We start from the raw sequence: 12,500 nt of genomic DNA, 5'->3' as shown, positions 1-12,500 counted from the left end.
CGGAGGTAACCACAACACAAACACCACTCTCTCCAGCTCTCAGCAGCCTCACCCTCACAGAGCATGAAGTGAGACGCGTACTGAAGGCGGTGGACCCCAGGAAAGCCTCGGGGCCGGATGGCTTCCTGGGACGGGTGCTGAGGGACTGCGCCGACCAGCTGGCCGGGGTTTTCACCAACATCTTCAACCAGTCCCTGTCCCAGGCCACCATCCCACCCTGCCTGAAAACCTCAACTATCATCCCAGTCCCGAATAAAAGCACGGTGAGCTGCCTAAACGACTACCGCCCGGTGGCACTCACACCAATCATCATGAAGTGCTTCGAGAAACTAGTCCGGGCCCACATACTCACACGCCTCCCGCCCAACCTGGATCCATACCAGTTCGCCTACAGAGCCCACAGGTCCACAGAGGACGCCATCGCGACGACTCTCCACGCCACTCTATCCCACCTGGAGAGGGGAAACAGCTACGCGAGACTGCTCTTCGTGGACTTCAGCTCCGCCTTCAACACCATCCTTCCAGACAGGCTAGTGACCAAACTACTAGACCTGGGTCTATCACACTCTATATGTGCGTGGATCAAGGACTTCCTGACCGACCGCCCCCAGAGGGTGCGGGTGGGCCCCCACACCTCCACAGCCCTCAGCCTCAGCACTGGGTCACCCCAGGGCTGCGTGCTAAGCCCCATCCTCTACAACCTCTACACCTACGACTTCACCCCCGTCCACCCCAGCAACTCCATCGTTAAGTTTGCAGACGACACCACCGTGGTGGGATGCATCTCGGGGGGGGACGAGGCGGCGTACAGGGATGAGGTAGAGCAACTGAGCAAGCTGTGCAAGGTTAACAACCTGCTGCTGAACAAGTCAAAGACCCAGGAAATCATCGTAGACTTCAGGAGGAAAAAGTCAGAGATCCAGCCCCTGCTCATCGACGGAGAGAGCGTGGAGAGAGTCTCAACCCTCCGATTCCTGGGGATGCACATGCGGGATGACCTGACCTGGAAGGACAACACAAAAGCCACCATCAAGAGGGCACAACAGCGGCTATACACCCTGAGAGTCCTCAGGAAGGAACACAGCAAGCAGGAGATACTGGTGACCTTCTACCGCGGCGCAGTGGAGAGCATCCTCACCTACGGCATCTGCAACTGGTTCTCCAGCTGCACAACAGCGGAGAGAAATGCGCTACAGAGAGTCGTGAGAACAGCACAGAAGATCACCGGCGCCCCCCTCCCCTCTCTGGAAGAGCTGTACAACACACGCTGTCTCAGGAAGGCCTCCAAGATCCCCAGGGACCCGACCCACCCTGGGTACGAACACTTTACCAGGCTGCCCTCGAAAAGGCGGTTCAGGACCCTGGCCGCAAGGACAAACAGACTGAAGAACAGCTTCTACCACAGGGCCGTCCAGGCCCTGAACACAGCAAAGACCTAAGTTCTGGGCCCTGGACAGTTTGGACGGATTGATGGCAGCTGCTGGACTGAAGAAATCAGGTGTAGTGCTGAGGCACAAACATGTACATTTCAAGCCTGCAAACTGCGACACTTTAAATAAATGTGGAATAATACTATTGTGCAATATGACAACCCTAGTCGTCTGTCTGTACAGTATAGTACAGTGGATAGTGTACATAGCCTTTATTTATGTAAACCAGCTCCTTCCCTTCTTGTGATTTTTTTTCTTTTTTTCTAAAAGTTTTTTTTTTTCCTTTCCTAACACCAGGGGAGCCACCCCTCCTTAATTTCGTTGTTTGGTACCTGTACTGTAGCAATGACAATAAAGTCCATTCATCCATTCATTCATTCATTCATTCATTCATAGCTGTCCTTTGATCATATATCATCTTTGATTATAACTCATTGTTTATTAAATAAATAAATAGCCTATATGAAAATGGGCTTTTCATAACTCATGCATGGTCACAATACTGATTCGCCTATTATAGAAATAGTTTTCATAATATGGATTTTAAATCACAATTATTTATGAATTAATCACATATGACTTAAAATCAACACAAAGGGAGCATTGTTAATTATACTATAATAGTATACTATAATAAGTTAACACTTTATTTTAAGTGATTGGGGTGAATGGAGCTGTTAAAACGGTTTTTAATCAAGATTTTCCCACCGATTTGCGTAAATTAACACATACATTTGCATATTATTCATTAAATTAGCATAATATTTTTATATTTATTTGTTGTAAATGTCATGCATAGTAGTTTCTATCATCCCTAAAAATGTCATTACAGTGTGACCAACCTATCTTAAGCTATGAAGTAAAGTATGTAAAATATAGTGATAAAAAGGTCCATTTGGTGCCATTCCGGAAGACAGGTGTCCATTGTTAGGTGCGCGACCTTTTTGACCTGTCTTGGTTCACAAAATGGGTTGTATCTCAGCAACCGTATGTCCTATCATCATAAAACAAAGTGCTCTGTGCTCCTGAGAGTATGCTCTAGAACAATGTATATCAATTGTACCAGCAGAAGCAATCTTTAAAATTGGTACCTAACACCCTACTATTATAATACAGTGGCGAGCGGTGACCTTTTGCACTGGTCATACTACCTCAATATTGAATACTCAAATGAAACACCAAATTGAGGCCACCAAACCCAACCAGAGAGGCTATACAGTACAAAAAATAGCACAACGTCCTACCTTATTTGTAGGCAAAGTCCATCCTACGATCCTTCCTAGTAAATCCCATGATGACTTTGTCATTCCGTGTGTTGCCAAATGTCTGCAGTTTTACCAGACAAAGTATGTGGGAAGATGCACGCTCATGCATAGTGGTAGTTTGGAGGTTGTTTAAATCGCCATAGCCTGTCGTGGTCCAGACTGTGTGTTCAGTAGAATAAAGGAGACATCGCCAACAAAACCGTTTTCTAACCTCTGGGCAGCCAGCTAGCCATGTTTTTCATTATGTGCTACTAGCTTGAAAGTGACGAACGAAACTCTTCGTTGTTTTTTGTGATGGCAAGTTCAGGAGTTGGACGTTCTCTTGAAATACTATTATTTTTTTCCTCAAATGTCCTCCGAGAAAACAGCACAGAACCCTTCTCTTTCCCGTGCTTATATGCCCATCCAGTTATTCAGGTTAAACAATAGTCTACATTGTTTATGTCTCATCAAATTTTGCACAGTATATGTTGAGATGTTGAAGAACTGATCCAATGTGTTGTTTGGCAGAGATATATAGAGTTTCAGGGTGTAACTGGCCTTCTTATTTGAAATTCTCAAAAACGGAAATGAAATATCCAATTTCTACTGTGTATTTAGTCACATTACAGTAATTTGGTCATATCTATGTTCATTTTTTAACATCTCACAGGTCTCAGCTTTCACCAGGTACCAAATTTAGCAAATTTGACCATGTCGTTTTGGAGATATGAAGCAGTTAATCAGACCGGTCTAATTAGACCGGAAACACCAAGGATGGGGGGGCAAACATGAACACAACCGGAGGGTTAATATCACTCTTAGGTAAATAAATTATATAGTACTGCTGTATACATATTTCTCCAATCAATTTATCAATCAAAGCCAGACATTAAAAATAATAATAATAGCGAATACAACTGCATGGTTTCATTATCCATATAATTATAGAAACCATAGAGATTGTGACATAAGCAATCCCACCACTGCCTGCCATAGCCTTTAGGTCATAAAACCATTCTATGGTGACCTGTCAGGTGTTAATATGTTCTATGACTGATTAGCAAGCCCATGGATACAACTATATCTGACCTTTTCCCATAGACTGTAAATAGCAGGGATGTACAGGTGAGTAAACCCTGAAAACCATGGATTGAATAGGTGGGTAAACTGCAAATGACCTAGCCCTAAGCTAAAGCTAAACCCTATTCACCAAAATAGAAAGGTGGGGTAAACATAGTTTACTTGGGTTTACCCTCCTCTTCATCACTGGTAAACAACCTATTCCATAACTTTCTTTCCCAACTGTTGCTGATGTAAGGAATGCCTGCTGTTATTCCACCAGCAGAGGGCACTCAATGCTTTAAAATGTAAAAGGCAAGGAGCCTATCAGGTTTAAAAAGCCAACCATTGTATACACTTTGCAGTTGAGATAAGTGATAAATAATTGTATCATAACCAGCCATGGCTTGGATAGGTTACAAAAGTCTGCAACTTCTCTGAGATCAGGGGCTGAAACAATATTTAGAACATGGGCAAAGATTTATAATGGGCTTTCAGAGAGGTTTTGTTCACTGCACTCCCACCACCCACTCCCAAGGAAGCTCAACTGATTGTATCTCACTTTACCAATGACCCCCCACACGTGGCTGATATATACACACTTCTCTTCAGGCTTTGCTTTGCAGCCTGATGTTGTTCATCTTTAGTGAGTGTGTAAATAACTCATCCTAACGCTTTAGAGCCAACTCATACGTAATGTAAATTAATGTGTCCTATCAGAATGTTCACCCCCTCTGCAGTGTGTTTGGTTTTAAATGTACTAGTTGGGACTAGTTGGCAGCAACACCTATTAAATCTGAATCACTCTTTCCAACATGAACTTGTGAACTCGAGCAGCCAGTAAAAAAAAAAAAAAGACAAGATGCTTGTTTAGGACACTGACAGTCTATGGCAACTGAGTAGGCTTGTTGATAGTATTTTGATCAAAAAAGACAATATTAGGTTAATAACATTATTAACAAAGACCCCTAGAAGATACACTAGCCCTTTTCACTTACAGTAAATGGAACTGAGTGGACTGTATGGAATCTCTCTCAGAGTCATGGACAGTTTTGAAACCCCACATACACATTCATCTGTGCCTCCTTTATGACATCATTGTTGTTTCTCTTTCACTTATTCTGGGTTTATGGGAATGGGCGGTGGGAGTGCAGTCAGTCCCGTAAGGTGTTAGAGGTGGCGGCTGGGGGGATGTTACAATGAGCCCCCTGAGAGAAGACTGCCTGATTATGGGTTAGCAATGATTGTGGGTAAATTGCCATTTCCCAGCCTCGCTGCTGTTTGTTATGTTACTAGGCAAGACTGTAAAGCCCACCTCCCACTTCTTTGGAATTTCTTTCTCGGAAACTCCTGGTTTCGTCCAGGAGTGGCCCACCAAAGGATGAATCGTGGCAGGCTGATATAACCAGGTTTAACTGTAATACTTAATTAGAAGCTCCATTCCAGCGTAACCAGCCTAGTGTGGTCATAATAGTATGTTATGTAGCAGGTGCCAGTGAGAGCTTGACCTGGCCAGGCAGCAGAGATAGCTAAGCTATACTAGGAAGAACATTTCAACAGGATATCCTCACTTACTGAAGGAAAGATCACAAGTATGAAGTATGGTAATAATATGGGAAATTACTAATGAGAATCTACCACAATCAACGATTTCAATGCCAAACTCAACATTGTAACAGTGCAGGATTTAGAGACCAACAATGATACGTGTATGTTCAGGTGCTTTCTACTGGCCTAATGCACTAGTGTAAAGATGCCATTCTACTCTCTCATCTGGCTCATTAGACCTGGGAGGTCATTAGGTTGAGAAACTGGGTGACATACTGTACATACTGTACATGCTCAACATTATGAATAACCCTTCCCATGACCTGTTGAATCTGAAAAGCTTCTGTCAGTGGAAATCAATGCCAAAGGCAACACACAGACATGTATAGGACGGGGTCATGGGTCCTTGACTTCTCTTTGATGGGTCTTTGTCTTCTTCAGTGTATTTAACACCATACAGCCCGTACTACTTGTGGATAAGCTGCTGAGGATGCAGGTGGACTCCCTGCATTGTTTCCTGGATTCCGAACTACCTGACCAACAGGCCACAGTTTGTACGGCTGCAGGATGTGTGTCGGACTGGGTGGTGAGCAGCACTGGCGCCCCCCTGGCTCCCTTCCTCTTCACCCTCTATAACTCGGACTTCAGGCACCACAGATACTTGTCATCTGCAGAAGTTCTCAGATGATGCTGCCATTGTGGGATGTGTCAGTATGTGTCAGTATCTATCAGTATCTATCTATCTATCTATCTATCTATCTATCTGTCTGTCTGTCTGTCTGTTTGTCTGTCTGTCTATCTATCTATCTATCTATATATTCAACCCTTTTTCCTAAATATTAGAATCTGTACCCCTATATTCAACCTCTTTGAATGGCTGCGATTATGACCAAATTGGGTTAGCCCAGCCTACTTTTCCACATCAAATATTGTAGCACAATAAATAGACTGTTATTGCTTATCAATAGCTCATCCAAATAAATAAAATAGCACAACATGATGACTATGACACATGTGCTTCCTCTTTAGCTAAATGTGTCCTTGCCACAAACAAAAAACCCTCAGACTGTCAGATGACTGATGCACTCTAACATAATTTGTTAAAAGTATTACTCTACTGTCATAATTTGTTAGAGTTCCTTCTACAGAAATAGAAGAGAGAGGATGATGTTGGTCTGGTCTCATATCTTCTACATTGATTTATGGAGAGGGTCTACTGGGGGAGGTTCATATCAGCTCCACTCCCTTGTCTCTTTCCTTTTGATCTCACAGAATTATACAGCAGACATGGCCTCACTGGAGCCTCAGTGGGGTGCTCACCTTGACCCTTGACCCTGCCACAGCACAGTCAGAGCTGAGTGGAAACACATCACAGCAACAAAGAGTGTTCGCCCAGTCCATAACCAAACGCTGCATTTTTCACACACATGCATCACACACAGACACACCTTTAGCAACAACACCCTCCTCACCTCACCTATGTCATTGACCAAAGATGAATTGTAAATACCATTCGATAAAATAATAATTTTCCCTTTTTATTATCAGTATTAAATAACATGCCGGTTTACAGTAATTAGCGTATACTGTATGTTACAAATCTCACTATGAGGCATGTAGAACTACACTATATGGACGAAAGTATGTGGAAACAATTGTCGTCTAGGGCTGTTTTCATGGTTTGGGCTAGGCCCCTTATTTCCAGTGAAGGGAAATCTTAATGCTACAGCATACACGGTGATTCTAGAGAATTGTATGCTTCTAACTTTGTGGCAACAGTTTGGGGAAGGCCCTTTCCAGTTTCAGCATGACAATGCCCCCATACACAAAGTGAGGTTCATAATGACATGGTTTGCCGAATTTGGTCTGGGAGAACTTGACTGGCCTGCACACAGAGCTCTGACCTCAACCCCATCGAACACCTTTGGGATGAATTGGAACACAGACTGCTAGCCAGTCCTTCTCGCCCAACATCAGTGTCCGACGTAATTCATGCTCTTATGGCTGAATGGGAGAAAATCCCTCCGACCATATTCTAAAATCGAGTAGAAAGTCTTCCCAGAAGAGAGGAAGCTGTTATAGCAGAAAAAGTGGGACCATCTCCATATTAATGCTCTTGGTTTTGGAATGAGAAGTTCAACAAGCACATATGGGTGTGATGTTCAGGTGTCCCAATACGTTTGTCCATATAGTGTATCTTTAAGAGAGCAACAACAGTCTTTCAGCAAGTTAGGCAGAAAAACGGCTCTCATGCATATGCCATCATAGCATAGGGAAAACTACGTAGGTTTAGCCTGTTGCTTATGTCTTCTACTAAGAAAGAGACAACTAGTACAGGTCTAAGCCATAGTTTTTGCTGAACCAACTACACTAAAGAATGATCTTAGCATTGCTCATGTAGTGTGTATGAGATCCTGGGTCTGGGGAGAAATAATATAGACCTCTGCTGATTTGTCCCTCCCAGTTTGTGTCTGTTACAGTATTTCAGAAATCAATCTTACCTGATTATTGTATTCCATTTGTGATAACAGAAGTATTTGTATTTATTTGGTTAAAGGGACACTTCACCATTGTTAAACCATGTCAATGAGAAAATGGTGTAGTAACAAAAAGAAAGAAAAGGTCCTATGGAAAAAGAAAACATAAAAGTACGATTTTCTTAAACTATAGCAAGTTCATGGCTGTAGATTCAGAAAAAGAAATTCTTCGATCAAAAATAGTTTTACAATGAATGGAACACTATTCAAATGTTGTATAAAATACTCATTATGCATTATTTTGTTTTTGTCTTTTTTTCTTTTAAATAACACAAACCATTGACCATTGACCCATAATAAAACAGCTAAATATCATAAAACATGAAAACAGGTTAATAGCAGTTGTAGAGGGAATGTTCCAGTTGAGGTTTGACAGCATATGGTAGAATTAAAACATCAGAACACATACAGTATCAAAATCACAAATGAAAAAGTCTGGCAATGTAGTCTGTATGTCAACCATGTATGTAAATATACATGATCAAACAAATATGATATTAATAAGATCAAAGAGTCATAATCTAACTGACTTTAGGGTTAGACACAGTACAGTACACAGTACATTTGTAATGTTGACGCTAACCGTATTCTAGATAGGGTTAGCATCACAGGACGAGGAGTTAACAAAACATCAGCCACAGTATTGCACTGTTAGTATAATTCACTGTACCTCTGTTCAATTCACTAATTGAACAGAGGAACAGTGAATTACAGTAAACATAACATAGGATCCTAATCTGTGGAGCAGTGCAATCAAATAGTCAGGCAGAGTCCATAACAGGAGACACCTGCAGTGAAAACTCATGTATGGCAGGAGAAAACCTTTTGTTTACCCATCTTAAAACATATTTTCACAGAGCACATATACATATATCTCAAACATCAATTCTCGCAATGATAACATACTGTATGTATGTACATAAGCTGGTCATAAACAGTCCAGTAGCATTTACAGCTCTGCTTGGATTCTGCAGTGATCCACCATGTACTGTATGTACCGTACAGCAGTAGTAGTAGTAGTAGTAGTAGTAGTAGTAGTAGTAGTAGTAGTAGTAGTAGTAGTAGTAGTAGTAGTAGTAGTAGTAGTAGTAGTAGTAGTAGTAGTAGTAGTAGTAGTAGTAGTAGTAGTAGTAGTAGTAGTAGTAGTAGTAGTAGTAGTAGTAGTAGTAGTAGTAGTAGTAGTAGTAGTAGTAGTAGTAGTAGTAGTAGTAGTAGTAGTAGTAGTAGTAGTAGTAGTAGTAGTAGTAGTAGTAGTAGTAGTAGTAGTAGTAGTAGTAGTAGTAGTAGTAGTAGTAGTAGTAGTAGTAGTAGTAGTAGTAGTAGTAGTAGTAGTAGTAGTAGTAGTAGTAGTAGTAGTAGTAGTAGTAGTAGTAGTAGTAGTAGTAGTAGTAGTAGTAGTAGTAGTAGTAGTAGTAGTAGTAGTAGTAGTAGTAGTAGTAGTAGTAGTAGTAGTAGTAGTAGTAGTAGTAGTAGTAGTAGTAGTAGTAGTAGTAGTAATAGCTCCTCCGGTTCCTTAGACATAGTCTGTGCCTGGGCTGGCCACGTGGGAGATTTTGGGGTAAGTGATGGGTGACCTCTCCCCTGTCCCAGGACACCTACTGCAGCACAGGAGAGCTCCGCCCACCAGAGAGAGGAAAGCCCCGCCCCAGCTGACAAACATTGCATTACCAAACTCATACCTGCGGGGGCAAAAAAGAAAGCCAGGCACATCAGCATCAGTCAAGCAGCTTGACAGCAAAACACATATTGTAAAGTATAAGAATGGAACTAAAATGTGGAATTCAAATTCTCCGATATACAATTGGTAGGCTATAGATAGCATTAATGCACTGGAAGTGTATCGAGTTGCTTTGCTTAGGTCACTAAACACTGCAATCCCATCATCAATGCAACAGCTCACCATAGCCTACCGATATAGATGGATTCAGATGATATAAACCATAGCATGATATACCTGTGGGATTGAGGGGTGTGGGTCCCATAGAATGACTGGAAGATTCTGCTAGCATACCAGGAGGTTACGGATAAGGCCAAAAGACCTACAGTAAGGTAAATGAATGAATGAATGAATGAATGAATGAATGAATGAATGAATGAATGAATGAATGAATGAATGAATGAATGAATGGTCTTTATTGTCATTGATATAGTACAGGTACCAAACAACGAAATTTGGGAGGGGGGGCTCCCCTGGTGCTAGGAAAAAAAAAACGAAAAACAAGAAGGGAAAAGAGCTGGTTTACATAAATAAAGGCTATGTACACTATCCACTATACTATACTATACAAATAAAACACTGTGCTGTACTCTATGCTATGCTATACCTATTCTAACATTTCCTATTCTCTGAACCTTATGTACCCTAGGGTTGTCATATTGCACATAGTGTTATTGCACATTCATTTAAAGTGTCGCAGTTAAAGAGTACAACATCAGAACAATTGTACATTTCATCAACATATAGTACAGTATTTCATGATCAACTACAGTGCCTCAGAGATGTGTTCTGTTATTTGAGAAAACATAAGGAGTTTCATTATGACGTTTCATTATGAAAGTATACGAAAACAAAACATGCAATATGCATACAGTATTATAATAACACAGACACCAGAACAACACACAATGGCCTATGTACTGTACCTGCAAGTAGAAAGAAGACTCCTCCAGTCATGGCTGCTTTGCCCTTTACCCCCCTGTTCCCGTCCAGGCACCTGGTGCACTTCATCCCCACTGTGGACACTAACGCCCCAAAGGCTGAGAGTAGGATGCTGAGCAACATCACCGCCCGTGTCACCTGCACTTCAGCTATACACATGGAAAGAAAGGACACTCAAGGTCAATCCAAGCTCTCAATACTCACTCACAAGCAACCACAGACACTGTACTGTACATAAGCCTACTGGGTACAGAATCAAAAGTCCTGATTCTGTTATGTTAATAAACTGGATATTTGGGAAATTCAAAAAACATTTCAGTGTAATAGGAGGTTGATCCCATTACATGTAACATGGTTAACATGTCCCATTATATCTGCAATAGCCTGCTACCTTTCAAGATGAGGATGACGCATTGACACTGACTGCACACCTGTATGGCCTAGGTGACAGAGATGCTCAACTTACTTGATAGGTGAAAGAGAGAATGGTACAGGTCGCAATTCATTGATCCGCTGGCGTCGACTGTGCATGTCATCCACAGCCCCTCGTACGTTTGCCGCGTGGTTACCGAGGTGGCCTCCTTGTTGGCGTACCGTTTCCACTCTACCATACAAGTAGAGGCAATTGAAGCAGCGAGACCGACCAGAGCAAGTGCATAACCAAGAAGTTGAACTGCAGTGCTTGCCATGGTATTCTAGTGACTAGTAGGCTACTGTAACACTTCTGATTAAAATACTAATACAAAAAAATACAAATAAAAAAAAACTATTGAAAAAACGGCATTAATGTTCTTAATATCCTCTTGATCAAATGGCTGATAATGTTTTCCCTACTTAAGTGGGATATTCTTGCTGTTGCCTTGACCGTTAGTTTTACTGTGCTTGTCCACCAAGATCTTGCCTGTATTTAAAGCCTGACTGTGATAGCTCATTGGTGCCTGCTGGTGGTTACAAAGTGCATCTACAAGTAGGTGTCGAGGAGGCAACATGAAGCGTCTGACATTACTGATTAGAATAACCTCCCACGCATCACAAGACAAAAATAGTCTTGAGTCACATTTTTTTACTTTGTGGAGAGATCGGTGAGATTTTATAGAACCGTTAAATGGCCTGCCTACAGTGCCACATAATGATTAACTTCTATGATTTTTTTATTTTATTTTTGGGGGGGCGGATTTTGAATTAATTTATGATGTAGGCCTGCATGATAGAAGTAATTGAACAAACTTTCCAGAATTGCCTCATTCCTAAAATGCTATTTACTGAAGATAAGACATTACAACAATTACAGTAGATCTGATGACACCTTCTCCTCAAGTTGGCAACTTCTCGTGTTTATAATATAATTGCATACCCAGCCATCACCTTGTCTTGAGATGTCTTAAGATGTCTTAATTAACTGACAAATGTGTCTTAAGATGTCTCGAGACAAGGTGATGGCTGGGTATGTGGTTGTAACACATAGAGATGTTTCACTGACACAATATAAAACATAACATTTTGGTTTACATTCCACCGTAGAGAAGCAAAACTGTGGGGTAATAAGGAAGCAAGTTATGTTTAGATGAGATACATGTTGGTCATCTCATATGAAGATTATCGTGATATCTTTAAATTGATATATCATAAAGATGTGTGTACATATACACTCACCGAACACTTTATTAGGAACTATATTAATGGGTAGGGCCTCCCTTTGCTCTCAAAACAACCTCAAGTCTTTGTGGCATTGATTCCACAAGATGTTGGAAACACTCAGTTGAGATTCTGGTCCATGATGACAGGATTGCATTATGAAATGAGATTTTTCAGGTGCACTTTCAAGCTGTGAATCTCCTGTTCTACCACATCCCAAAAGTGTTCTATTGGATTTAGATCTGGTGACTGGGAAGGCCACTGAAGAACACTGAACTCATTGAGATGACTTTTGCTTTGAGACATGGTGCATTATCATGCTGGAAGTAGCCATTAGAAGATGTGTACATTGTGGCCATGAAGGGATGCACATGGTCAGCATCAG

General features: G+C 41.5%; 1 protein-coding gene across 1 annotated transcript; it reads right to left on the bottom strand.

Moving 5' to 3' along the window:
* Nucleotides 1-9,334: 9,334 nt before the first annotated feature.
* Nucleotides 9,335-11,169, bottom strand: LOC308154453 (claudin-1-like; the record flags this gene model as incomplete). Its single annotated transcript, XM_080527613.1, has 4 exons — nucleotides 9,335-9,500; nucleotides 9,776-9,860; nucleotides 10,465-10,629; nucleotides 10,947-11,169. 4 exons carry the CDS (start codon nucleotides 11,167-11,169, stop codon nucleotides 9,335-9,337), a joined length of 639 nt encoding a protein of 212 aa, XP_080383739.1.
* Nucleotides 11,170-12,500: the final 1,331 nt, after the last annotated feature.

The sequence above is a fragment of the Nansenia antarctica genome (assembly GCF_963989245.1).
Source record: "Nansenia antarctica genome assembly, chromosome: 1".
In the NCBI taxonomy this organism is placed as follows: Eukaryota; Metazoa; Chordata; class Actinopteri; order Argentiniformes; family Microstomatidae; genus Nansenia; species Nansenia antarctica.
The sequence above is the reverse complement of the archived record's forward strand: the minus strand, read 5'-3'. Positions and strand labels throughout refer to the sequence as shown.